This window comes from Galleria mellonella, unplaced genomic scaffold, assembly GCF_026898425.1.
Source record: "Galleria mellonella isolate WM207_F2 unplaced genomic scaffold, CSIRO_AGI_GalMel_v1 utg57, whole genome shotgun sequence".
NCBI lineage: Eukaryota > Metazoa > Arthropoda > Insecta > Lepidoptera > Pyralidae > Galleria > Galleria mellonella.
Genome location: NW_026442119.1, coordinates 1,829,106 through 1,856,062, shown reverse-complemented (window position 1 = coordinate 1,856,062; position 26,957 = coordinate 1,829,106). Strand labels below are relative to the sequence as shown.

Here is a 26,957-nt window from a genome sequence, read left to right as displayed (position 1 = left end):
CCTCTTACGATAACCACGTAAAAGGAAAGTGTGGTCTTTTCTATTTCGGGACCATACTATATATAAATTGGTACAATAGTTCATTAAAAATATGATGCCCACAGCTACTTTCTACCATCGTACGGCTCGCCATCAACAGGGAGTTCATCCTCATGTCCTACAGCCTTAATGGTCGCGTACTGCGCGGTTTCAGAGATGTCTCCTCCCACGAACACTCAGGTTGTGGAATGAGCTCCCTGCCGAGGTTTTCCCAAGAGACTACAGCATGGGGTTCTTCAAAAGGGGGGTAAAGAGGTTTCTTCAGGGTCGGCAACGCACGCGTAATGCCTATGGTATTGCAGGTGTTCATAGGCTACGGTAACCACTTACCATCAGGTGGGCCGCATGCTTGTTTGCCACGTCAGTGGTATAAAAAAATCACGTAATAAATAGTGTGAACCCTGTTGAGTAATCTCATGAGTGCTGTAAACACATTACCCACACAACATTGAACTAGTAATATCAATCTAAATGCCAATCGCGACCACATAGGAGATTAACTGTAATCAGTTCTAGAGTAGATAATCATGTACGATATAAATTAATCGAGTAAATAATCAACATCACATTAGGACTGGTATTCTACCTAGACTGAATTAGAGAATTCCTATCGTAGTGCCTATTACTGAATGAGAACTAAATAAAATGACATAGACAAGAATCAGTATTTAAAAATATATTTAAAATATTGGCCTTGTTGAAAACTGTGATAATTGCGATGCAAATGCGGCTAAACTATTATATATTTATAAAGACGACGAGATAAATAATATACATATTATGTTTTCAACATCCATTTTACTAAATTTGAATAGAATCGACAGAATGCATTATATTTTTAATAATAAAAAAGTATAAGTGGCCAGTACGTGCAATAATAAAAAGAGTTCATTCTTACATATTAAATTGAATCTGCAACAGGCCTTGTGGTCCTGGCATACAATGGGTCACCTGTTCCTTTCCCGTGTGTGTCGTAAGAACCGACTAAGAGAGGGAGAGGGATCGGCAGCAGCGTCCCTCTTAAACATCATGCCAAGCGTGGCAACTACTGACAAAACTCCGCAAGAGGGAGGCTTATGTTCAGCAGTGGACAGTTAAAGGTTAAATGATTATGATTATATTCTTAAAAACCAGAGGAAGACTTTGTACAAAAGTCGATTGCTTGGGTATCTCTGTCCCATTCGTGTTTCTACCGTGAGGCAGTTGTGTTTGCATGGCTGTGTTTCGGTTTGAAGGGTGGGATATGGCGTGAATTTACAGGGTACAGAGGAATAACATCTGAGTCCTCAGAAATGGCAACGCATGGGGGGTATCATGGGCGAAACAGTATACTCTGTTATGTCCACGGTACTGCTCGTGTCTATAGGCGACGGTTACCACTTTCCATCAGGTGGGCCGTCAGCTTGTTTGTCATTCTAAGTTGTATAAAAAAAAACCTAAATATCGAAGAAGATTTTACTGAAACTCATACAACAATTAGGTACGTAATTACTACCAAAAATTACGTAAGGAAAATAATTGTCAGTAGGTACGAGTATTATACAAGTATTTTTATAGTAAAAGATAAAGACAGAATCCGTCGTAATTAACACCATCTTTAATCCCGCTTTTAAGTGACACTGACATGTAATAATTACGAAAACATTGGTTAATCTTTGTATATTCTTCCCTCATTGCCTACTTCTTTATTTAGCGGGGAGCGTACTCTTAAATTGGACCGAGTAATTGCTTTGCCGGATCACAGGAATACTTTCTGCCAACGAAATTAGGGCAATATTGCGAAAAAAGTAAATTGATGTTTTATATCTTGTGTGAGAGGCATATTGAGTGCATAATATTTGTTATTTGAAAATCAGAGGATGTGACAAAGGCAAATCGGTAAAGCTCACACAAAATATGTATATCAGTTATATTATAAATAAATAAACATAAACGCAACTATAACTATATATATATATATATATATCTCGCGGGTTCCTCTGAAAATTATTGTGCTTAATTCCTAACAAATTAATCACGATGGGCTAACTGAGCTGTCTTTTCATCCTCACCTATCGTCCTTCACTACTGTCCTGCCAACGTATGCCGATAGCGCAGGCAACTACCCCATTTTCATCCTTAAGAAAAAGCAGACCTATAACTAGCAACATACCCTAACAGGTTGTTATAAAATCGTGTTGAATATATTATAATGTGCCAACTGTCCTGCATTCATCCTCGTCTATCATGTCTCATTGGTACCCCGCCGCGATATTCCGGTAGCGCACAGAATTCCATTTTCAATATTAAAAAAATCTAAAATCGAACTAATTTTAAATAGTTCGTGACTAAACTAGAATTGTTAATCACGATAAAAAATATTATAATTACGTGTTATTTAGGGATTATTATTGACTAATATATACACGTGTCAAATTTTAAATTTGGTTATTTAAAAGTTGATTAAAAAAAGAGACTTCCAGCATTAAGGCCTTGGAAACTATCGTAGTTAGTTCTTGAATTAGTCACAATGGACTAACTGACCTGCCCTTTCTTTCTCGCTCATCATCCCTCTTTAGTGCCCCGCCAGCGTATACCGATAGTACAGTCTCCCAGAGGGAGACTTTGTACAAAAGTCGATTGCTTGGGTACCTCTGTCCCATTCGTGTTTGAACTGTAAAGCAGTTGTGTTTGCATGGCTGTGTTTCGGTTTGAAGAGTGGGATATGGCGTGAATTTACTGGGTACGGAGAAGTAACACCTGAGTCCTCAGGAATGACAACGCATGGGGGGTATTATGAGCGAAACAGTATACTCTGTTATGTCCATGGTACTGCTCATGTCTATAGGCGACGGTTACCACTTTCCATCAGGTGGGCCGTCAGCTTGTTTGCCATTCTAAGTTGTATAAAAAAAAGTCGGGGTTACCATTCCGTCGTGACCAGTTAAAATAAAAATATCTATACTATAAGTGAATGTACAAAAGCATATAAATAAAAAAAAAAGGAATAAATAAATAAAAGTATATCATATCATTAAAATTTAATTAAAATCTGTCCAATAACTGGGAGTTACAAACAAGCAAATATCGTAAATAAACCATTTATATAACATAAGGATATTATTTTATTCTCGTTACAAAATATCTGGAATCTTCTTACCATGTCTCCATTTAATTAACTATGCTATTTTTGTCTTTAATATAGATAATTTATTATATTGAATGTAATATCGTACTTATTCTAGAATTTAGGAGGCGAAACTATAATATTAATTTGTTATCCATCAGATACTAGCTTACCAAATATAATACCTAATATTAGGTATATTATGTTAACCGAAGCAAAATTTCAATTTATTGTTGCTTCGGTTCTTTGTAGGCTTAATTTTTATATTAAATATTAAACATTATTTTATTCCAGATTAGAATCCAAAAGAAAGTATTAATTTCTTTTTTTTTTCTGCAGACTGCCATTGAAATTGTTTTAACAATGAAACGATTCAGTTTTGTCTAAAAAAACGTGGATTAAAAAACGACAAAAAATTCGAAAGTCCATACTAAAACTGCGCATCTAGCTATTAAAATAGTCTAGGAAGTACAAAAAATTTTGTCGCTTTTGGATTTTTTATTCATGCAATGTCATATCTGTCTGTCTCCTATTAGGGTAGGCAGAAACAATGGAACGCCAACTGCTCCGATACAAACGAACCTCTTTCGATTCTTTCAAAGTTATCAATCTTTTCATACACACTCGCCGGTTACGCTTAATTTGGCCCTTCTTCAGCACGTCTCCTATTTCCGTTTAGGGCAGCCCCTGCTGTCATCTCCATTCGTTTTTGCTCGATAAAACTCTTTCGTAATTTTTCTTTCATCCATCCTCTCCAAATGGCCAAACCGAGGCAACATTTCTTTTTAAGACGAGCAAAACCCCCTTATGGGATTATTTCTTGTCGTAATCTTTAGTTCCTATAGCCTCTTCATCAGCGTTATGATCATCATATCAGCATTTACTGTTCACTGCTGAACATAAGCTAAGGGGTGTTTTACCAATAGCTGCCACACTTGGCAGTCGGATTGGCAACCGCAGCTAGACTTTGGAGATGTTTTACAAGGGTCGCTGCTGCCACTCCCTCACCCTCCCTTAGTCGCTTCTTACGATACCCACGGGAAAGGAAGGGGTGACCTATTCTATACCGGGACTACACGGGACACTGGTAAAAACAATAATAATGAATTGAAACTCAAATATTGTTATTTAAGACGTTTTATTATTGAAATCAGAATAATTTACATTGTAAAAAATACACATACTCCAATTAGTTACGCTAAGGTTAACATTTTCAGCTTTCATCGGCTCTATTTTACATTTTCTATAGCTTTAATTTCATTTACTATCCTAATTTTGACATTTTACACCTAAATTATTGAAGATTCTCTATAATCAATTCATACATGTATATAATTGTTCAGTTAATTGATAATCCATTATTAATAATGTACGGATGTATAATTAAATGTTACATCGTAATTGTGCAATGTATTGTGAATCTTGTGACCTTAATTGGTATCGCTGATTGATTATCATCGTTTCTAAAGTAATTAAAGATCTAAAAGGCAATGTCAATTGCGAATTAATATATGACAAAATCGATCGATTAAAAAGTTTTTTTTTTTTAGAATAAGAAGAAAAATAATTTTAAATTACATTACTGTTTAAGTAAAGATGTGTCGCCATCTGTTGTCGGAGTTTTTAATGATTTTCTTTATTTGTATATTATTGTAAATAAAAATATATATGAAAGATTTATGTGGCTTACAGAATGACGGTTTTACATGTCTTTTGAAGCACAAAGCAAATGAGAATGATTTTTAAATGATTAAATCATGGATTTAAAAATTCAAAGTCTTAAGCTGGAGTTCTATCTCAGGATCCCTGAATCGCAATCAAACGTTGTTTGATTAAGCTATTACCTGCAATAGTGTGTAATTAACTAGTACTGAAACCTTTTTTTATTTAAGTCATTTTTTTAATATATATTTGATTTTTTCGTAAAATAAAAGGATAAGCCAGTATTATTTCCTAAATACGCCAAGTATAAAAAATATATGTATGTATGATTGTATATTCGAATCGTTGGCACGACCTATAGTGTGCAGTAAAGAGCTTGATGAATTAGTATCATCTTTTATGCGATAAAAACTTATAAAATAAATATGGGATTATAAACTGTCAAAAACTTATTTCACAGTTGGACGTTTTCGTCGCGTGACTTTGTTTTGTTTCAGTATATTTCTTATAGTAATAAACTAATTTATTTACATGTATGAAATGATTACACCTAAATTACATATAAAGAAAGTCCCTCATAAATCAAGCTTCATTTTTCTTTGGCATAAGCGGTATTAATAAATCTTCAGTATTTAATATCGCATGTTTTGTTGTTGTTGTTATTATTATTATTTTCTTTTTACAATAAATAAACAAGTTACTTTTAAAAATAAATTACGGAAACAACTGTAAGTTGAGCGTTTTAAAATTTTAATTTTTAAAAATCGATTGACCGAAATGTATGTTACATTGGAAAGTCGAAAGTTAAACATAAAAGTCTAGAAATAATGTAAAACATATAATGCGACTTATAGTGTCTCAGTACATATTTATTTTTTAAATCTAATTAAAGTCTTCCAAGCTAAAATATTTACTTTGAAAGTTTCACAAAGTGAAATTAGAATCGTATCTGAATTAATCATCAAATTTAAGATTAATTTATTCCGTAGTAATCTGATAACTGTAGGTACATTGTCCTATCAAGGTCATGTAAACACGGAAATTAAACGGGAAATTTTCATAGGAAAATTTTAATTAATTTATATTAAAAAAAATGGTAAAGCTATGAAATTGTTTTTAAAATACAAAATTAAATTTAAATCTATTGAAATATCTTTCATAGAACGAATTTCATGTAGTTCTGAGTATGGATACTTTAGGTTAAGAACTATTACATATTTTAATGTAGATTGGTTATTATAGCAATTAATTAATTATATTAAAAACATAAATATAGAATAATAAACATTTGTTGTATTAAAATGGTGGTGATAATCTGTTTTTATCTTCTGTTTTTTATATATATAGATTTAGTTTTTTTTTTTTATAAAAGATCGGATCTTCGGAATAACTTTATTGCGTGAACGAATTGACTACACTCGTAAATCACTGTTACAAGTCTTAGGTAAGCGATATGTGTATTATTACAATTTTTTTTAAAATATGTTTTCTATGAGAGAATTATCATAAGAAATATTTATTGTAGTTATCAACCTGTTTCTTTATTGAAAAAAAACATTTTTAACAGTTATTCTTATCCAATTACCAAAAAGGGAGGGTAATGTTTTACTTAATACAAGTTGAGATAAATTAATACATTATCGTTAATAGCGTCTTAATTGTGGAAATGCTATGGACTATGTTTGTATGTCATAAACTGTCATAAACTAAATTATTTTTTCTGTGACTTTGTCACACCCACTAATAAATATATAATGTACCTATAATAATAGAAAAAAGATCTTTCCTATATCAGTCATCCAACAAACACATCTAGACAGAGCAGTGCGTCCCGAACTGTTATATATTCATTCGGGACGTACCATATGGGTTGGACAACTGGTTGCTCTTTACACTGTGGTATAACTTAATGATCAGATTAATAATGGATATTTAATTAAATCAGACGATAATATAAATTTGATTCTTTATTATTTTTTTATCATAAGACACCATATTATTTTGTACTAGACCACAAAAAGTATGGGAAGGTAAATATGGGTTTTAATTAATAAGTTTAGAAATTACAAGAAATAATCACGTTCAAAAGCATTCGATGGGTTAATTCCAGTTTTTTTTTAATATAGAGGAAATTTAAATTGATTAAAATTTCTAATTTAGCGGATAAATGATTATGAACATATAGATGGCGAAAAATGCGAAGAAAACTCATTCCTCTTTTCCATTTAACCTAATTCTTAGTCCTAACAATAATTGACAAACAAAAATATTTAAGAAGCTTACTTAGGTACAGCGGTAAATAATGTGTATCGCAAACATCGACAGTCATCTCTTAATAAATTTATTCTATACAATAATTTTATTGATTATTTCTCTTTACACACTGTGAATTTACATTAAAACGATAAGAACAAATTTGAATTTGGAATAAAAACAAACTGATATCTTTGGACGGAGAGACAAAGATTCTAAAAAAGTATCTATACAAAAAAAAGGAAATAGAAACATGCTTACAAAGAATTTTCTCAACTAATCACTTATAGCACTCGACCTCGAGAAAAGCCTTCTTTGATTGATAAATTCGAATAACTTAACCATTTTAAATTTGGAAACGGAATTACGTGAGATTATTTCGCCAGTCTTCGCGCGGCTGTGAGAGGGTGCAGTTGGTTGCGCACCATCGTGATTGCGCTGTCGGAGGACAGGGGGCACCACCGGGCCGCTGGCGGCGGATTATCCTGCGCGTACGCAACACTGATCCGACGCAGCCGCCGTCACTGCGGCAAGGACTCCATTCTCCCCACGCTGAGACGCGGCAATCGAGAAGTTCTGTAGAAGCATAGAATGTTAAGTTGGAGAATTTTTATGCTTAATCTACCATAATGGAAGATAAACACCATAATAGTAATAAAACAGATTTTTTTATGCAACTTAGTATGGCGAATAAGCTGACGGCCCTCCTGATGGAACGTGGCAACCAACTATGACTATATCAATTCTGTTTTAATATTAATATTCGTTTCCATATTATATTAGACACAATATCAAACAAAGCCCTTCTATTTATTTATGGGATTATTAGAGTTGGAATCCTTAGAATTAAAATTTTAATCAAGTATTTCGAAATTAATATCTATCGTAACGTAATACTGAGAAAAATTTACAAGTTTATTTATGGAGATCTTGAGATTCATACATAAATGGACAACGAGAATTTAATGAACTACATTTCGTTATTTATATTTCATCATCATTTGGTTTCACCTGCAATGCTTCTGGTATTGCTCATGGGCGCAGCATCATCAGAGGTATTGCTCTGGCGTTGTTTCGGAGTAATACCTCTGGTGTTATAAAAAAAACTGGTTACATATTTGTAAGCCTATATAAATTTAAATATATGAACCTGAGTATCAGCTTATATGAAACTAAGCATTGTATGAATTAGCTATATAAAATATATGATCAAAAAGGGTTATGTCGTATTTGTTATTTACGATTCAAAAAAATTTGTTTAGTTGCAAAATTTTCATATAATATCAGAAAATTTGGGATAATTAAATACTTAAAAGTGAATAATGAGAAGTAGCATATATGCAACGATTATGAAGGCCAATTTTGAAATGAGTACCTAATGATACAACTTATTGCTTATTATTGCATATATTTATATTAGGTCTGTCTAATATTTTACCACAGACTACGATCCTGCGACATTTGCATTCAGTGACTCATTAATTTTTTAGATCGACACTTTTAAGAGTGTACTCCATCTAGCGGTTGCTTCAACATACTAAACACATGCCGAAAACATACTGGCTCTTTTTCGCTTTCTCCTCTCTGCTGGGTCAGCGTTGTCCGCTCGCAGCTTGCGTCGCCTCCTGGCCCGGTACCGCCTCGCCAGACTCCGTAGCGCTGACCTCTCGCTAGCAGTCGGACCAGATGTTGGTAGCTCGTTTGCTGACCGAGGCTCTTCGGTTGTATTCGCTGTCGTATTGGTCCTGTACATACATGATCAAAAATGTAATTTCTTGAAAATCCCAATTGCGGATAGGGATTGTTACTAATGCAGACTACCGGTACCATTGCTAGCAATATGCCTTGTCAGGTCGAACTACACGTAGTCTCCCCTGGAAACCTGTTTTTATGTAATACCGAAATAAAATTATCGCCAGACAGAAGTTAGGTAATTTAGCAATTGAATACTTTAAGTACTGTCTGTAAGTAAGTCACGTGGGTGAAGAATATAAGAGATCAATTTTTATACAATATACATATATAACATATTTAACAGATTTCGTTTTAAAAAATAAAACTTTAATAAAACTTTGGACAAATGCTATTAGGATTTTCATAATTTTTTTTACCGTACTATTTCAATAACACTGTGTAACGAAGAAGTAAATATTTACGACTAATGAAACCACCAAAATAATGAGTAAATACTAAACATAACGTAAACACATTTTATATTCCTCTATAAAGTAACTATTTGCCAAACTAACCAGTTTACAAATCAAATTAATTCATCAATTGGTCAATTAATGGGAGACCAATCATTAAGAGATGGCGGTAGGCTCGCCCCCCACTATGTTGAAAGTGGACATATAGAATGAACATTCAGTACAGAAATATCTTTGATTATCTCATTTCGAGATACAGGGTTACTGTGATAGAAGATATGAATGTATATTTATATAATCTCTATTATATGTGTTGTAATTTTTTTCACCGCATATTAAAATATCTGTTTTGCCAAAGGTTGACTGGGAGAGAATGCTATATAGTATTAAGTCCGCCTTTTGTATCAGACATTTTTTTTTGTAATGTGGTCAATAAAGCATAAATAAAATAAATAAATAAATAAGATAGTAATTCTTAGTAATTTATTTTAAAATAAATGTATTAAAGTGGACTTTATGCTAAAAGAAAGAATGCCCTTTTAATTAACTTTGGAAAGTTACGATGGCTAACTATAGTTAAGGAAAAATACCTTCGTGTTGAGTTTTACAAATCGATTGCCTTTGATTTTAATAACTTTCAAGAGGCTTTAAGTATTAAGGAAAATAATATTGTACTTTAATCTCGATTATAATTAATTAAAATATCTGAAATATTTAATTGTTCTTTTCTTGTCATAATTTCCTTCATCATAAAATCAGTTTACAGTATTAGTGTGTATTTTCTTCTTATAATTATGTCAAGGTCTTATCTAGATATGCTGTATTAATAATAAAAGGTGCTAATACTAGCAACAAGTATACTGTAACAAATAAACTGACCATTTTGTTCATTCATGCCATAAAATGGGTAAAGGAGGGAAAATCTTCTTTTGAAAGTACTGACAATGGTCCTAGACTGAATCCAAGATACACAGTAGCTCGCTATCAAATCACTCTATAAAAATACTCAGAATTATTGAAAATTAAATTATCAACTAACTTTAAAAAGAACAAGGGTCTCAATTTTCTTAGTTACGAGGCAACAAATTTAAAAAAAATATTGGCTTTATATATTTTTTTAAGTTTCTTGCCTCATAACTCCGTCAATTGGAAAACGATTTGGAAAAATAGTTATTTATTATAATATAAATTAGTTATGAAAAAAATTAATCAAAATATCTAGTCAGTGGTTTAATTTTTAGATTAAAATAGCTGGTTTTGCCATAAAGTCAGTTTTTTGTGGAACATATTTTAATAATTAAAAAATCAGACTTTAATTCAGTTTATATGTTATGAGACGTCAAGAGAAAACGACGTGAGACTTTTATAAGTACTTACACTGTATAATAGGAGTAAGCGGCATCAGGTGTGGTCATTGACCCCTCCGAGTAGATCTTAGGTGCTTCAGCACGTTCGATTTCTTCAGCGATGGACAGAGCCCGGTTCCCGTCCAGCACGTCGATACTGTTGTGACTGAGCTTGTCCAATTGCAACACGTCGTACCTTCGATCGTCGCTCGATCGGTGAAATACTTCGGACAGTTCGTATTCTCGTAGCTACGAAGAAATTATTTCAGGTTACTTTTAAATTTTGTTTTACATTACTTTTAACAATTTTTTTTGACATTCGTTTTAACAATCTCCGATTTTAAAATGTGAGTAAAGTTGACATAAATAATTATTATACTATAATAATTAGACTTACAATAGTTAAAATTCAAAAATAAAATATGTCACAAGAAAGTACAAACATTGTACCTTAATGAACTGGAAAGTGGCAATTGGTGGTAATCTTCTTAGATGGGGATAGAAGAATGATCCAGCGGGGTGCGATGGATACTTCGATGTGATGCGGTAAGCGACCCCTTGCGGTGCAGTCGGCCAGTTCGGAGCTGTGAACGTGAAGCCATTGTCCGTACCTGCGTCCAGTGGATCTACCTGTTGTATAAAAAAATATGTATATTGTATAAAAATACAGTTTAGAAATATTAAAAAAAAAAGCGTTTAAGATGTAATCCACCATTTTGTGGCTACAGTCTCTTTAAAATGATTATTACATTTATTTTATATCATTACCTAATTTTTAAGTTCTTTCATTAGATAGCCATATAAGTAAAGTTGACAAAATATGTGTTAATTTAAAAAATGTGATCCGCCATCTTGTGGCAGCGGCCATTTTGAAAATATTACAACATTGAATGTTGCATATTATATTACCACCAGAAAAAAGGTGTATGCATAATTTCAGCTTAATTGGATATTAATAATTGGTTTTAATTCAATTTCTAAGATTTGATTAAATAAACTAACATATGAGGATCATCATCATTATATTAGCCGTTATCTGTCTACTGCTGAACATAAGCTTCCCCATAAATTAAGGGGGTTTTACCCATAATTGTCACTCTTGATTGGTGGGTTGGCAACAGCAGATAGGTTTTGATGAAGTTTTAAGAGGGACGCTGCTGCCCATTTGTCGACTTTAAAGTTCCCTTAGTCGCTTCTTACAACAACCACGAGAAAAGAAGAGATGGCGAATTCTAAACCATATGCCATGAAATTGTGTACTAGAACCTATATTTGGACATTTAAGAAAAAATAATATGATAGGTTTTAACTGACTTCTAGCATGGCGCCGTCGATCTGTGGAAGTACAGATAGTAACAGTCAAGTTTCTCAAGGAAATGCTATTCTATTGCCTGCTTGGGTTTATTTTTTTATACAACTTAGAATGGCAAACAAGCTGACGGTCCACCTGATGCAAAGTGGTAACCGTCGCCTATAGACATGAGCAGTACCATGGACATAACAGAGTATACTGTTTCGCCCATGATACCCCCCATGCGTTGCCATTACTGAGGACTCAGGTGTTATTTTACTGATGTAGGAAATTGTTAATAATAATCAAAATAGATTTTTTTACTATTTTTATCATTCTATCTGTTTGATACTACATTACACAAAAACTACTCAACTAAATTGAATGAGGTCGCTACTTACAGCCTACTTCCAAAAACCTTCCGTACAAAGTCACGGAAAAGTCTGTAGTTAAATATATAATTCTATATACGTACCTCGATAGTAATGCTATCAAGCCAATTTCCGTCCACGCAGAGATCAAAGCTGTCCACCCCTATAAACCAGTCCGGAGATGGTATCATTCTGGCTATCACGGATACCTGTAATGAAATAGCTCTGATAAATTGACCGTTGCATCAAAGTGAAATTTTAATGGATTTTTATTCTACTTATCTGTTACAGATTGTTTAGAACGATACGACAGTTTTGTAATTCTACATTCTATAAAATTTTATGAATATATATTTTTTTTTTATAATATAATACAAGGGCAAACCACCATGCTGCTAATTTGAGTCTACCGTCGCCCATGAGTACACATGACACTGTAAGAATTTCAGGCGCGTTGCTGGCCTTTTAAAAATTAATATCATCATCATCATCATCATATCAGCCATTATCTGTCCACTGCTGAACATAGGCATCCCCCACTTTATGGGATTTTGCCCGTCGTTCCCACGCTTCGCAGATGAGTTGGCAACCGCAGTTAGGTTTTGGTGATATTTTAAGAGGGACGATGCTGCACATTCCTCAATCATTAGCTCCCTTAGTCACTTCTTACAGCACCCATGGGAAAAGTAGGGGGGGAGGTATTTTTTGCCGGAACCTACATGGCATGAATGTACTAGTAACTAACCATTCTTAATTTATAGAATTACACCATTTTATTATTACCAAGACTTGTATAATACGAAATTATATAATCTTAATTCTATTATCATTTCAATGTTTGAAATAACGTTAATTTTAAAGATTTAATTATATACTTTGTGGTTTCATAAGGAGAAACTCGTCTGAAAGAATTAACGACCAGTTTAATTAGGCTGATCAAAAGCTTTCCGTGAGTATAATGACAGATAATTATTTTATATCTGATTCCCGGTTTGTTTGTAATAATTATTATATTAATTAATCTGTGGATAATCTTTCTTTGACGTGGGACTCGCATTTATTATATCACAAGTAAAGTACCTATTCACTATAACTTAGCTTCGTTAATTATTATGAAAAAAAGTTTTAAGTACCAATAAAATTGGTATGAATGAACTAATATTTAAAAGTATTTTCTTATAAAATATCATATTAGTAGTCGATATTTCGAATGTAAAATGAATTTTTAACTTGAATTGTATTTTTCATTAAATTTACATAATAATATACAAAATGTGTAGTTTATATATATAATAGTGCGCCACCTATCCTTTGTCTTTTTTCTTTTCTCAATGTTCTCTACCCAAAGGTTTTCTGGAAGAGATTGCTTAGCGATAAGGCCGCTATTTGTATTATTTTTAATTGAAATTAACTGTATTTACTATTTTATAAATAATAGTGCAATAAAGTGTAAAATAAATAAATAAATCTAGCGACCTCTTTGGACACAACATTTTTTTAATATTTTTTTTAATTGTTTTTTTTTCTGTCGTACTATATTTTTCGTTATTGTCATAAATCATTATTTAATTATGTGCTCTCCAAATTAGATAAAAAAGTCTTGAGAAACCTATTCGTCATAGTTTTCGATTCCTTCTCTCTTTATCAATTTTTGCTACAGAGAATCCGTACATCCAACTCCATTATTCTTCTTTTATCAACCGATTTAAAAAAGAAGAAGGTTCTCAATTCGGTTGTATTTTTTATATTTGAATGAATGAATGAATGAGTATATTTTATTTGCATTATACAATATAGGAAATGAGCAAGACAATTTACAAACACAACGATACAATTGTATAAGTACAGTAAGGCGGTCTTATTGCTGAGAGCAATCTTTTCAAGACAACCTTAAGGTAATGGACTAATTGTAATTTAATTGTAATTTATCTCAAAACTCCATCAGTTCTAAACCAATTTGGAAAATTACTTTTTTAAATAATAATAATAATATATTTATTGAAAACTGATAGGTTATACTTACAGTATATTAAATAGTTTACTTTTTAGATCAAAATAATTGGTTTTTGTGACAATTGTAGTCGGTTTTTGTGGGCCACAGTCTTTAATTATTCGATAGCAGTTTTATACGAAATATCATTTGGAAAACGTTGCTGTGAATCCTCCATAATGAATGTCCAGCGGTCAATACTTCATTTATAATTCAAATGTGTGAGTTCTGTTTTGGTCTACGTTTTGGGGTTACCGTGTTTCTGTGCCGATCTATTTCTGAAACGTGTTTGTGAGTAACATTCTAACATTGCTATGCTTGTGAATCATTTGACTGACAAAAATACATTTCTCTAGGTACTTTAGTCATAATATTGTTTTAAGAGAATAATCATTGAACACTAGTTTTTACTTGCAAGTTTGTTTGCGTCATCAGTATATATTGTTGTATCAGCCATCCGCTGCTAAACATAGCATCCCCTAAGGGGAGGGATGTGCAGCAGCGTCCCTCTTAAAATATCACCAATCCTAATTGTGATTGCCAGGGGGGAAGGGATTGTTCATAATGGGATCTAACAGCCCCATTACTAACAATATTCCCTATCAGGTCGATCTCCACGTTCCTCCTGGAAACCATCGTGATTAATTCTTGTGAAATTCGTCACGATGGGCTAACCGACCTGCTTTTATCCTCACTTCTCATCTATCACTGGTGTCCCGCCAGCGTATCCCGATAGCGCAGGCGGGATAACCATTCCATTATATCATCCATAAAAAAAATTGTGATTGCCAACCCGCCTGCCAAGTGTGGCAAATACTGGCAAAATCCCGCCAAAATGAGGGAGGCCTATGTTCAGCAGTGGATAGTTAAAGGCTGATATGTTGATGATCATTACAAAGTTGAAAGTGTGTGTGTTATCTCATGGTAATCGTCATGGAATTTGGTATATACTCATACATACTACTTAGAATTGTTAAGGACCTAGGCTACTATTTATCCTGTTCAATAAACATATCCCAGTCACGCGGATGAGTCGTAGGTTAAAGTTAGTATACAATAGCTAAATACTAAAAAGGCATTGTCTGAATGTCCCACGGGTATGGTAGATAAACTTCGAGTCAATAAAGCCGCAAACAACGGCTATAAAGATATAACTTTTACTCCGTTACCTGTCTAATTTATCGTTATATTATCTTTAGTAGTTTTAACACAGAAAGGATGATAAGTTTTGCCAATTGATAACAAATTGTCACTTTTACAAATTAGAAATCAATGCTATTTATATTTACGATACCTATCATCATCATCATCATATCAGCCATTATGTGTTCACTGCTAAACATAGACCCTACTCCTAGACAGTAGGATATGGCGTGAATTTACAGGGTACAGAGGAATAACATCTGAGTCCTCAGGAATGGCAACGTATGGGAGGTATCATGGGCGAAACAGTATACTCTGTTATGTCTATGGTACTGCTCATGTCTATAGGCGACGGTTACCACTTTCCATCAGGTGGGCCGTCACCTTGTATGCCATTCTAAGTTGTATATATCCTAGACAGTACCCATACAAATGTAAAATTATCTTGTAAATTGAAAAGAGTAACTGTTGAGTTTTACGTACACGTACAGATCGCCATCGACAGGGAGTTAATTCTCATACCCTACAGCCTAAATGGTCGTGTACAGCGCGGTTTCAGAGATATTTTCTCCCACGAACACTTAGGTTATGGAATGAGCTCCCTGCCGAAGTTTTCCTGAGAGACTACAGCATGGAGTTCTTCAAAATGGGGGTACAGAGGTTTCTTCATGGCCGGCAACGCGTAATACCTCTGGTATTGCAGGCGATCATAGGCTACGGTAACCACTTACCATCAGGTGGGATATATGCTTGTTTGCCTCCTCAGTGGTATAAAAAAAATATATTTAGTTACATATTTAATACAAAGTAATTTTCGATGTGATAAATTGCTTTATTATTCAGGACTCACAATAGTTTTGCTGCTATTTTATGATTACTTGTTAATTTAAAATTTACAATCGCCTTCAAAAAACGTGAAAAAACGTCATTCGCAATTTCGATATTGCAGAATGGCTTTCACAGAATATTGAACCAGTGGCAATTTAATTTCCTCAGCATATGCCGAGCGACGCGGCGGCCATGTTTACACAAAAAAAAGATTAATTAAATTAATTAATTGAAATCTGTCTATATATAATTAATTTGTATTCTAAAAGAATATAAGAAACAATTTTTATTCCAATAGACTTGTTTAATAACTCTTTTAAATCGTAATTTTATTGTAATTCTTCTGCTGAATTCGAAATGTGTTCATCTGTTGAGAAGAGTCCGTGAATCTATACAATGAATTGAAAAAAATACACACAATTAAATACTACAGGAATGTTTGGTCTGATTGGTTTAAAGCCGTAGATTTTATTTATCATAAAATACCAAATATATTGGGATAAAAATAGCACCACATTATTGAGGGCTTATTCCCTTATATCATGTTTTACACGACATATAAAAAATTCAACTGAGAAAAATCCACAAAACAGTCAAAATTAGGCTTAATAGACGATAAAATACAAAGACAGCGTACCTGTAGTGCGGCAAACTTCCCCCTTTATTACCGCCCGGTTTGAATCGACAGTTTTTACCCCGGTACAAACGTACGGTAATTGTTGTTTACCCTCAGGGGCATTAATTATCAACGAAATACGATATTTTCGGATATTGTAAACGATACAATTTCATAGCTTTGTACAGCGCGCGGGATTTAATTGTAAAATTACCGTGGCTTTGTCGGTATGATTTTCAATTAGGGCGCGTGTACTCGTATTTGTAATTTGTAACAGTTGTGTCATAACATATTCCATTTACATACAGAGTTTGTAGTTTATAATTAGTGTAAATTAACATTATCATTCTGTTTTTAATGGACTTCTAAATGGAAGTGTTTCTCATCATATCAGCTTCCAAATGTCGACTGCTGAATAAAGGATAAATAGATGATTTATTTGCATTACTTACAGCACACAAATACGAGTAACAACAGGCATACACAGTAAAAAGGAATGAAAGAATGCATATACAAAAAAAAAAAGCAAAACATAAGCTTGCCTATCAAGGGGGTTTGCCAGTAGTTGCCACGCTTGGCAGGTGGATTGACAACCGCAGCTAAGATTCCCCCTGGAAATCTTCGTGCTGAATTCCAGATGTATTCGTCACGATGGGTTAACTGCCTTTTCATTTACACCTATCATCCCTTACTGGTGGGGCACCAGTGTATACCGTTAGCGCAATCGGAGAAAATATTCCATTAACATTTATTACAAAACTGTAGTTAAACTTTCAAAATGTTTTAAGAGGGACGCTGCTGCTCATGCCTCGCTCACTCTTAGTCGTACCCACGAAAAAGGAAAGGGTGACCTATTCTATGCTAGGACCGTACGGCCAATGTTTCTCAATTTATTTTTAATTTTTTAGCTTATGTTAATTATGTTCTCAATTGACCAAATCGAATTAAGAACAACTATCTTTTATTTAAAAAAAAAGGTGAGGAAACTAATTATATTTGTATTGAAGTTGAAATATTTCTATAATAAATTATCCTGTTGATAATATAAATGTGAGTTTATAAGTACAGATGGATGAATGAATAGACAAATGTTTGTTACTTTTTGATGCAAATATTACTAAACTGATTCGAAAAAAAAATGATATACGGGTAAGTTATATTCTAATTTTGCATGTAACATACTATATGTACTTTCTTATTAACATGGGCAAAGTTACGGGACAAAACTAGTAATTAATAAATAAATGTATCGACTTGTTATCAGTATACTGCATAGAAAAGGAACTCAAACTGCTTTTTATTCCACACTATACATATTGTGTATTGAAATGACAAAAAAGTTCACAGTTCATGCAATAGAAAATGTCAACATCGCCTATAGACATGAATACTGCCTACTTGGATATCATAGTATAAACTGCGATGCCCATGGGGTACCGTGGTATATCCAAAGACATAGTAGGTATCCTGTGCCATTTCTAAGAACTAAAATGTAATAATTCCGAACTTTGTTATTTATATAGAACCGAAATATTCACTCACTCTGGAATGGTTTCCATCGACAAAGAACTCGGCCTCAGTTCGCCCTGCGCCCTGTGTTATCGCAGGGGCTCCGAATACGTCCATCGTACCCGGGGCCGAACCTAGGGCGTCTGACCGACCGGATTCGGTGAACTGACGAACAGGGAGTGATACCCGTCGCCCCAGGCGGAAGAGGACGTACGATCTGTCGTGTGATACTCCTGCGAACAAAAATAATTATTAAATTAAATTGTGTTCCAACAAAAAAAAAACGATTTCAATTGTGGCAAAACAAGTAATTTTAATTTAAAAACTTAACTACTGAATCCATTTTCACAATATATTTAAGGGATCAATCTGCAAACATTTTCTTTCAGATAAAAATAATGTTCCAAATTAATTTACAGCTGACGGAATTATGAGGTAACAAACATTAAAAAAGACACAACAGAATTGACAACCTCCTTCTTTTTGAAGTCATTTGTTAATATTATTAATAATATATAAGAATTACAACGTTAGTTTATACTAATTTCTGAAAACAATCAACTGATTTTAATGACATTTTAGAATGTGTATTTTATTACAATAATTCGATGTAACAGAATAATATAACTTGTAATTTTAAGTTTAGAAATACCTATGTAAGTGACAAATAAATTTTATATTAATTTAATTATATTTGAAAAAGACATCACTATATTTAATTTATATTACACTATTACGTTTTATGATTATAATTAATTTATTCGCATTCTCATTGCAATAAACAATCAACATTATTACCAAGAATTCGAAGGACATTGAGTTCTTGGTAATAAAATAATTACTGTATAATTTTGAGCAAATTAATATTTTATTTTTAGGGAAGTAAGTCGTAAATAGAATTAATGAAATCGTTGCATAATTGTGGAAAATTTTGGGCTCATTTCTAAAGAGCTCTATTTCTAAAACTAAAGATTTAATTTGATTTTTCATTGAAAATATAATTTAAAGGACGTGTATAAGTTAAATTTATAATAGAATTGAGTCAAAACTATTTTACATTTATTTCTAGGAAGTCTGTAAATTTTGTATTGGAATAGTTTTGGATAAATTATGAATTTAAATTTTTTAGGCATATTTAGAATATGACGCCTCATTTTATAATATTTATAATTGTATTGTATCTCTATTTAACAACAATAATAAACGTGCTTATAAAGTTACAATTTTTTTTATGCAACTTAGAATAGCAAACAAGCTGACGGCCCACCTGATGGAAAGTGGTAACCGTCGCCAATAGACATGAGCAGTACCATGGAAATAACAGAGTACACTGTTTCACCCACGATACCCCGCATACATTGCCATTCCTGAGAACTCAAGTGTTATTCCTCTGTACTCTGTCAATTCACTACCATATTAAATGTAAAATAAAAGTAAATTCACACCCACCCTTCAAATCAAAATACAGCCATGTAAACACAACTGCTTCATGGTAGAAATAAGAATGGGACAGAGGTGCCCAAGCAAACGACTTTTGTGCAAAGTATCACCCTGATAAACTAATAGGAGATAAAATGTCTTCGATATCTATTTATTTAACAGTGACTGAATCATTCACAAACGGTAATATTTAAAAGTGATTCTTAGGCGCCGTGCGCCCTACGTTCTGGCGTTTGTCCAAAGTTGAACGTTAAAATAGACACTTATCGACACGGATGGTAACAAGCCCCATTCACAATAACATTACATAATGTTAACAGTTACGAGAAGTAGGGACCTAAAATGGGCACTTTCGTAATTTGTAATAGGACTCTAAAGCGATTATATTTTTAAGTGATTTCCAGAAGAGATAAGTTCTATATTATTTGTGTGTGTGTTACTTGATATCATCGCCAATTTTGAACCGGTTTTATTAATTCTTTTTATTACTGATGGAATTTACTTTCATACTGAGAGATCAAAATATGAGATTATTTCGTCATGTCATAAATTTTAGTGCAAAAAATCTATCTTTTTCTTAATATTTTGGTTTAAGTTTACAAGTAATATATTATTATATGTGCGTGTGTTTGTGTGTGCATGTACATGTGCGTATATATGTACGTGTGCATATTATATGTGCGTGTAAGTGTGCGTGTGTGGTCTCTCTCTTCCACTCTCGTTTTTTTCTCTCTCTTTCTCACTCTCTCTTTGCGTGTATGTACATGTGTGCTTGCGTGCATGTGTGAGGAGATAATGAGAGAGTTGTGATATTGCGTAACGCAATTCTCATTATCTCTCTTAATATTAATTTTTTTTTAATATTTTTATACGTTATTTTATATCTGTAGCTTGGACTTAAAATTCAAGTCCAATTTACATTCCATTTCACATTTAATTACGAATTTGCTAACGGTTATTTGGAATTTACTCAAACAGTCGTTAATACAATTAATACGAAAGATAAATTAGCAACGATCTCGTTGCTGAAAATCTCATAAAATCTAATGAAAGCTTTGAAGTTTCCGCCAAAACCTCTTTGATTACAGTGAACAATTTTCCTGGTTCCCTTTTTGGGGGTAAATTATTATTTTATTAAATAACTACGGTCGAAATACTGGGCCATCTTTGAAGCATACGAAATGAGGTAATTATAACGCGTCTAAACGTTCTCGTTCCATGGTTATAGTATTTTGCAGCATTTAGACAGATCTTTTACTGAGTTTCAAGGAAAAAGCTACGATTTCTTGAAATAAAAGACACAGAAAGTATAGAGTATATAAGGTTACAGAGAGAGAGAGTATAAGACATTTTTACTTATTTTTTTTATACCACAAGGTGGCATACATCAACATGCATACAGCCCATCTGATGGTAAACTGCTACTGTAGCCTATGGACGCCAGCAACACTAGGGGTATCACGTGCACGTTGGCGACCCTGAAGAAACCTTAATATACCTTTTTTGAAGAACCCCATACTGTAGTCTTTAGGGAAAACCTCGGCAGGAAGTTCATTCCACAGCCTTAGCTTTCGTGTTCTTTCGTTTTTAAGTTATTCTTAAGTTAGATTATAACTTTTAGTACAGCAAATTTTATCCAAATCCAAATATATTATCACATTTATAATCCTATAGTACCAATAAATAGTACGATTAATCCTTACTAATATTATAAATGTGAAAGTGTCTGTTTGTTGATTATTACGTCTTCGCGCCTTAACGGCCATATTTTTCGTAACTTCGGAGCCGAATGAAACACAATTTGGATGTTAACATTACCTAATACATATTGTTTAAAAATATTAAATAAATAAAAATAAATAAAATGTTAAAATATCCTTCCTTTGGACTTTTATGGTGGGATTTATGACGAATGAATTGTTAAACTCTATTTACTGGGCCGATTTCGGTATGAACGAAAACACGAAATTGAATCCGGAAATTCGAAATTTCATGGTAGACCTCCTGATCATAAAACTGCCTGTTGGCATACAAATCAAAAATATTTTGATTGATTAAATGTTTCAATTTGTTACTAATATAATTTAGGGGTTTTTTCTTTCATTAAATTTTATTAATTCAGGTAAATTTGTGCAGTCTCTCGCAGGTAAAATATTATTTAACTGTATATTTGTTTATGTATTCTAAATATTAATAGTTGTACAACTTCTGCTGCTTGCTAACGATATACTTTCTAACTATATTGGGTTGACTGAAGAAAGATAGAAGAGAAGAGAAATCTATCAGAGATAAATCCTTGCTCACAATATTTATAAATGCATTAACAATGCAATTTACAAGTGCAATAAAGAATATTATATATATTTTAAATAAAATATTACATGAATTCAGCAACATACAAATTTATATTTCACCTGTATGGCAGCGTTAATGGCCGTCTCTTGTAAACTAAATATGCATAGATTATACAGAAAGCCAACAAAACAGCGAACAGAAGCTTCAGAATAACAAGGGATCGTGCATTAAATATCAGTACAGACGAAACCAAAATGACAAATAACCCGACTGGCGAGGGAAGGTACGCGTTGCCGTAGTTATTTATTACTAGTTCGCGACAAACAAGATTTGCCAGCTACGCTAGAGTAAACATCAATAGACAGATGGCGGTAGGGTTGCCAGACGACAGAAATTTCTCTGATACGAATGGAGTTTTGACCTTTTACAAGGATAAGGGAGAAAAAGTGTAATTAATTTTTATTTATATAGACAGTCTTGATATATTATATCATATTTATACACGTATAACGAAAAAATCAATGCTTGACGTTAGTAGACGCACTGATTTGGCTTTTTTTTAATTTTATTCGTAATTCATTTTATTAACGTCGTTAGGAAAAAAATCTCAGCACAGTCAAGTCAGTTTAATAATAAAAAGATATGAAATATATTAATATTTATTTTTGAATAATAAACATTTGATTGTTTGTTTGTTTGTAACACTTTATTGTACAGTAAAGTCCTAAATTATAGGATACAGAGTTCTTAAGAAAATAATGAGTACAATGGCGGACTTATACCATAAAAGGGACTTTTATTTACATATACTGGAAAAAAGTTTAACACTTAAAAATAAGTAAATATGATTAAGACTATACATGCGTACTTATTTTTGTAAAAAGCTAATATCTGTAGGTACTAGAACAATCGAATACTGTAATAGAAATATAATTTTGTAATTATTTTAATAAATTCGTGTAAACTATGGTGTCTTGTGATTTGCACAACAAAGTAAATAATACCAAATCTTTATAATTTTATATAAATGAATTATTTTTTTGTAAACTATAATATTCTTGAGGCTGAAGATTTATAGTTTTTGAAAATCTCACTATGTCCACACGTCTTGGAAACTGTTTAAACTAAATATCAGATTTTACTGTTAAAAGTTTCGTAAGTATGCATTCTAATTTAATATAACAACTATAGATTTAACATACGCACTCGTCATAGCCGCTTACGATTAAGGGTCCCGAATGGTCCGGAGACTAGTCGAGATTTTTTCAACCTAATTACATGTAAGTTAAACCTGTAGTTGTTACATTAAAATAAAATATCAAATTCTTTGAAAACTCCAAGATACTGTCAGGAAATGTCACTATTAGATGTGGTAACCCTAGATCCTAGTAATAACTTATTTTGCGAGTTTGCTACGTCGTTGGAGTAGAAAGTTAAATGTTTAAGAGGAAAAAACGTAGCGTAGTAGATGCGGGTTCAAACACTGCCCGCTTCGAAATTTTTCAGTCTCAATTTATATACCTACAAATAAAAAAAAATTGTACCTCATAAAAAGGTACAACTAAAAAAAGTGTAGAAAAAATCACTCTTACAAAATTCAAGAGGAGGTTATATATAAATGACAATTTAGGCTAAAATTTTATTAAACATAAAAATTTGCGGAAACAGAAATATTAATTACTAATATTAATTAATATTTATTCATATAAATTATTAAAAGATAGTTTTCATATTTTAATAATAATTATATTTATATTAATTTTGTAAATAGTAAATTACAAATATTAAATATTTGTAATTTACTATTTACAAAATTACAATAAATGTTTTGTGATTCCATTTAGTATCTATTTAATCACATTTAAACGTTTGAATAGATACATTTGAATATATTATTAGCAATATTATTAATATAATAGTTTATTTATTTATTCACTAATATATATGTATACGTACAAGGCGAATTTCATGCTAAAAGTATTATCTCCCATCGTTTATTCTAGTACACATACCAATTTTTACTTTTAAATAAAAAATTTTTAGGTTTTGTTTTTGATATTTATAGTACATAGTTGTAAGGTGTGTAATCAGTAATCACACAGTACTATTATATATAATATATAATACATATATACATTTATAATTATATCGTCATAGTCGTAGAATACTGACGGATCTTTATATGTAATATTCGTCAGATCCGTCAGTATTCTACGACTACGACGATATTACAAGAAAATGTTTAATTTTGAGTCATAAATCATTTAAAATACAAAGATGCATTAAATATAATGCTACAATGCGATGTAAGTATGTACCCCGTATTCAAAATGACTCCTTCCTTTATTAAAAGTCTTTCATAACGTTGTACTGTAGATGTCATAACGCGAAATTATATTCGATGGCGCCACAAATTCTGGATATTGCACCAAGTGTCTCATTGAAATGTCGAGTAATGAAAAAATAATCTCGCTCTCAATCGATTGACGTAAGTATTCAATTTATAAGGCGTCATCGGAATCGATTGACAAATCGAGAGCAATTTCCTCACGCCGAGTGGGCGGATAACAATGGACTGTGCTGATATCTGAATGACTCTTAAAACTGAATCATTCCGGTGTGTTTTTTTTTTCTTAACGATAAATACTTTGTTTTTTTTTTAAACGCGATGCGTTGAATGAGGGCAGCGAATTTTAGAATTTGATTTGATTTGATTTCATTTTTTTTTTCTTTTATTTGAGAATACTGATATCAGAGTGTAATGTCTTTTTTTTTTTAATAATATAAGTACTAATTAATTTTCAATAACTTTTGAATATAATACAATTGATAATTATTCACAAAATATTCAAAATAGTGTGATTAGAGAGAAGTGTGGACTGAAAGATGATGTAGTGACAAAAATCGAGATAGAAATGTTGAGTTGATTTAGCCATTTGGAGAGGATGGATGAAAGAAGAATTACGAAAGAGATTTATCGAGCAAGAATTAATGGAGATGACGGTAGGGGCCTCCCTAGACGGACGTATGTCGACCAAATAGGCGACGTGCTGAAGAAGGGCCAAATTAAAAGTACCCGTAACCGGCGAGCGTATATAAAAAGATTGATTAATGTAGAAGAAGCGAAAGAGGTTTGTTTGAATCGAAGCATTTGGCATTCCATTGTTTCTGCCTACCCTAATGGGAGACAGGCGTGACAGATATGTATGTATATATGTTCAAATTTAAATTATTTTTATTCTTTTTATTATTTATATATAAATTAATTTTTTTTTGTATTTACTGTGTCTGACTTGCGCCATCTACCTTGATCTCTGCACTTATCTACTATTTATGCCAGGTTGTCTGTAAGAGATTGCTTTTAGCGATAAGGCCGCCTTTTGTGTATGCACATTCTGTATAAATACTCCTTGTATACATCTCTATTCTGCGCAATAAAGAGTTCATTATTATTATTAAATTTAATGAGAAATTACTAGAATGTGCAGAAATTTATTTTTGTATTTTAAGTGTTCATAATGTTTATTAAAATTGTTAATATTTAATAGCTAAAAAATATCATAAATTTATGAATTTCATAACGTAATTATACGACTGACGGATAACGATGAAAGTGCTCCGTAACGCTTGTATATATTAATATTTAAGTGAATAATGAATTTGAGCTTCATTTATTAATAATAGTGATGAATAATTAGTTTCAAACTAAACATAGCCTTTATTAAAGATGTTAAACTTTTTTTTCTGTAATTTAATATTAACATCAAGTTGTTTTTGTGTAGTTTTGTATCATTGTTAAGCCACTGCATCGTAGATATACTCTTGATTATCGGGGGGAAGGGAACGTTAGTAACGGGGAGGTTAATCCCTATTGCTATCAATATACCCTATCAGGTCGACCTCCACACGGTTTTCCCTGGGAACTATCGCCACTAATTTATCGTTGAATTCGTCACGATGGGCTAACTAAATTGCCTTTCCAGCCTCACCTTTCACTTCTTCTCATTGGTGCCCCGCCGATGTACACCGATAGCGCAGGCAGGGTTACTATATATACCATATTCACCCGATAAAAAAAAAACCTCTTGATTATCATTACCATTTCAACTATTTCCTGTCCACTGCTAAATATAAGCCTTCTCTATAGACTGCCATAAGGTCCTGAGTCACCTGCATTTTATATACTCTTATTCACCTTCAAGTAAAGGTACTAGGTGTAACAAACATGGTTAACTATTTTTTTCTTGTAAATACATACATTCGTCGTTGTCATAATTTTAGCCGTTAACTGCCCACTGCTGAAAATAAGCCGTCCCCATAAAGGGAGTTTTGGGAATAGTTGCCACGCTTGGCAAGGGGGCTGACAGTTAAGCTTTTAGATGTTTTAAGAGGGACGCTGCTGTTCATCCCACTACCATTAAGTTCCTTTAATCACCTCTTACGACACCCACAGGAAAGGAAGAAGTAGCTTATTCTATGCCACATGGACCAAAAATACATACATTATACATACAAAATACCTAACGAATACAAATATACATACTCATAAATATAAATTCTAATGTTTGTTTTGCACGGAAGTCAAACTCACAACTCAGGGAAGGTGAGGCAATGTCTTAAAAAATGCCACTACCGAGGTCATTTAAAATATAAAGATAATAAAATCGCAACAAGGAAACGAACTGCAATTACATCATAACAGTGAATGTGTCATACGGAATATAGAATTATTCACGGTTTAGTAATGACTTTTGGCACTGCACCCAGTGACAATTGTACAGAGACAACAATTGTCTCTGTACAATTTAAAATGTTTTCCAAAAACAAAAATTTAAATCTTGTTAAAATTAGAATTCGTTGATGACATACAAATTTCGAAGTTCTTTATTAAAAAAAAAGAACTTAAACTTTATTTATTTAT

At 32.5% G+C, this 26,957-nt stretch overlaps 1 protein-coding gene across 1 annotated transcript in view; it reads right to left on the bottom strand.

Annotated features, from left to right (window-relative positions):
- Window positions 1-4,266: 4,266 nt before the first annotated feature.
- The window catches only part of LOC113509675 (spondin-2), a 68,999-nt gene continuing 46,308 nt past the window's right edge, over window positions 4,267-26,957 (bottom strand). The window contains exons 3-8 of the mRNA XM_026893067.3: window positions 18,335-18,534; window positions 12,320-12,424; window positions 11,004-11,183; window positions 10,585-10,802; window positions 8,621-8,805; window positions 4,267-7,636 (exon numbers count right to left, since the gene is read on the bottom strand). Of these exons, the coding sequence (XP_026748868.2) occupies window positions 7,425-7,636; window positions 8,621-8,805; window positions 10,585-10,802; window positions 11,004-11,183; window positions 12,320-12,424; window positions 18,335-18,534 (1,100 nt within the window). The 3' untranslated portion in view covers window positions 4,267-7,424. The remainder of the gene's footprint in view (window positions 7,637-8,620; window positions 8,806-10,584; window positions 10,803-11,003; window positions 11,184-12,319; window positions 12,425-18,334; window positions 18,535-26,957) is intronic.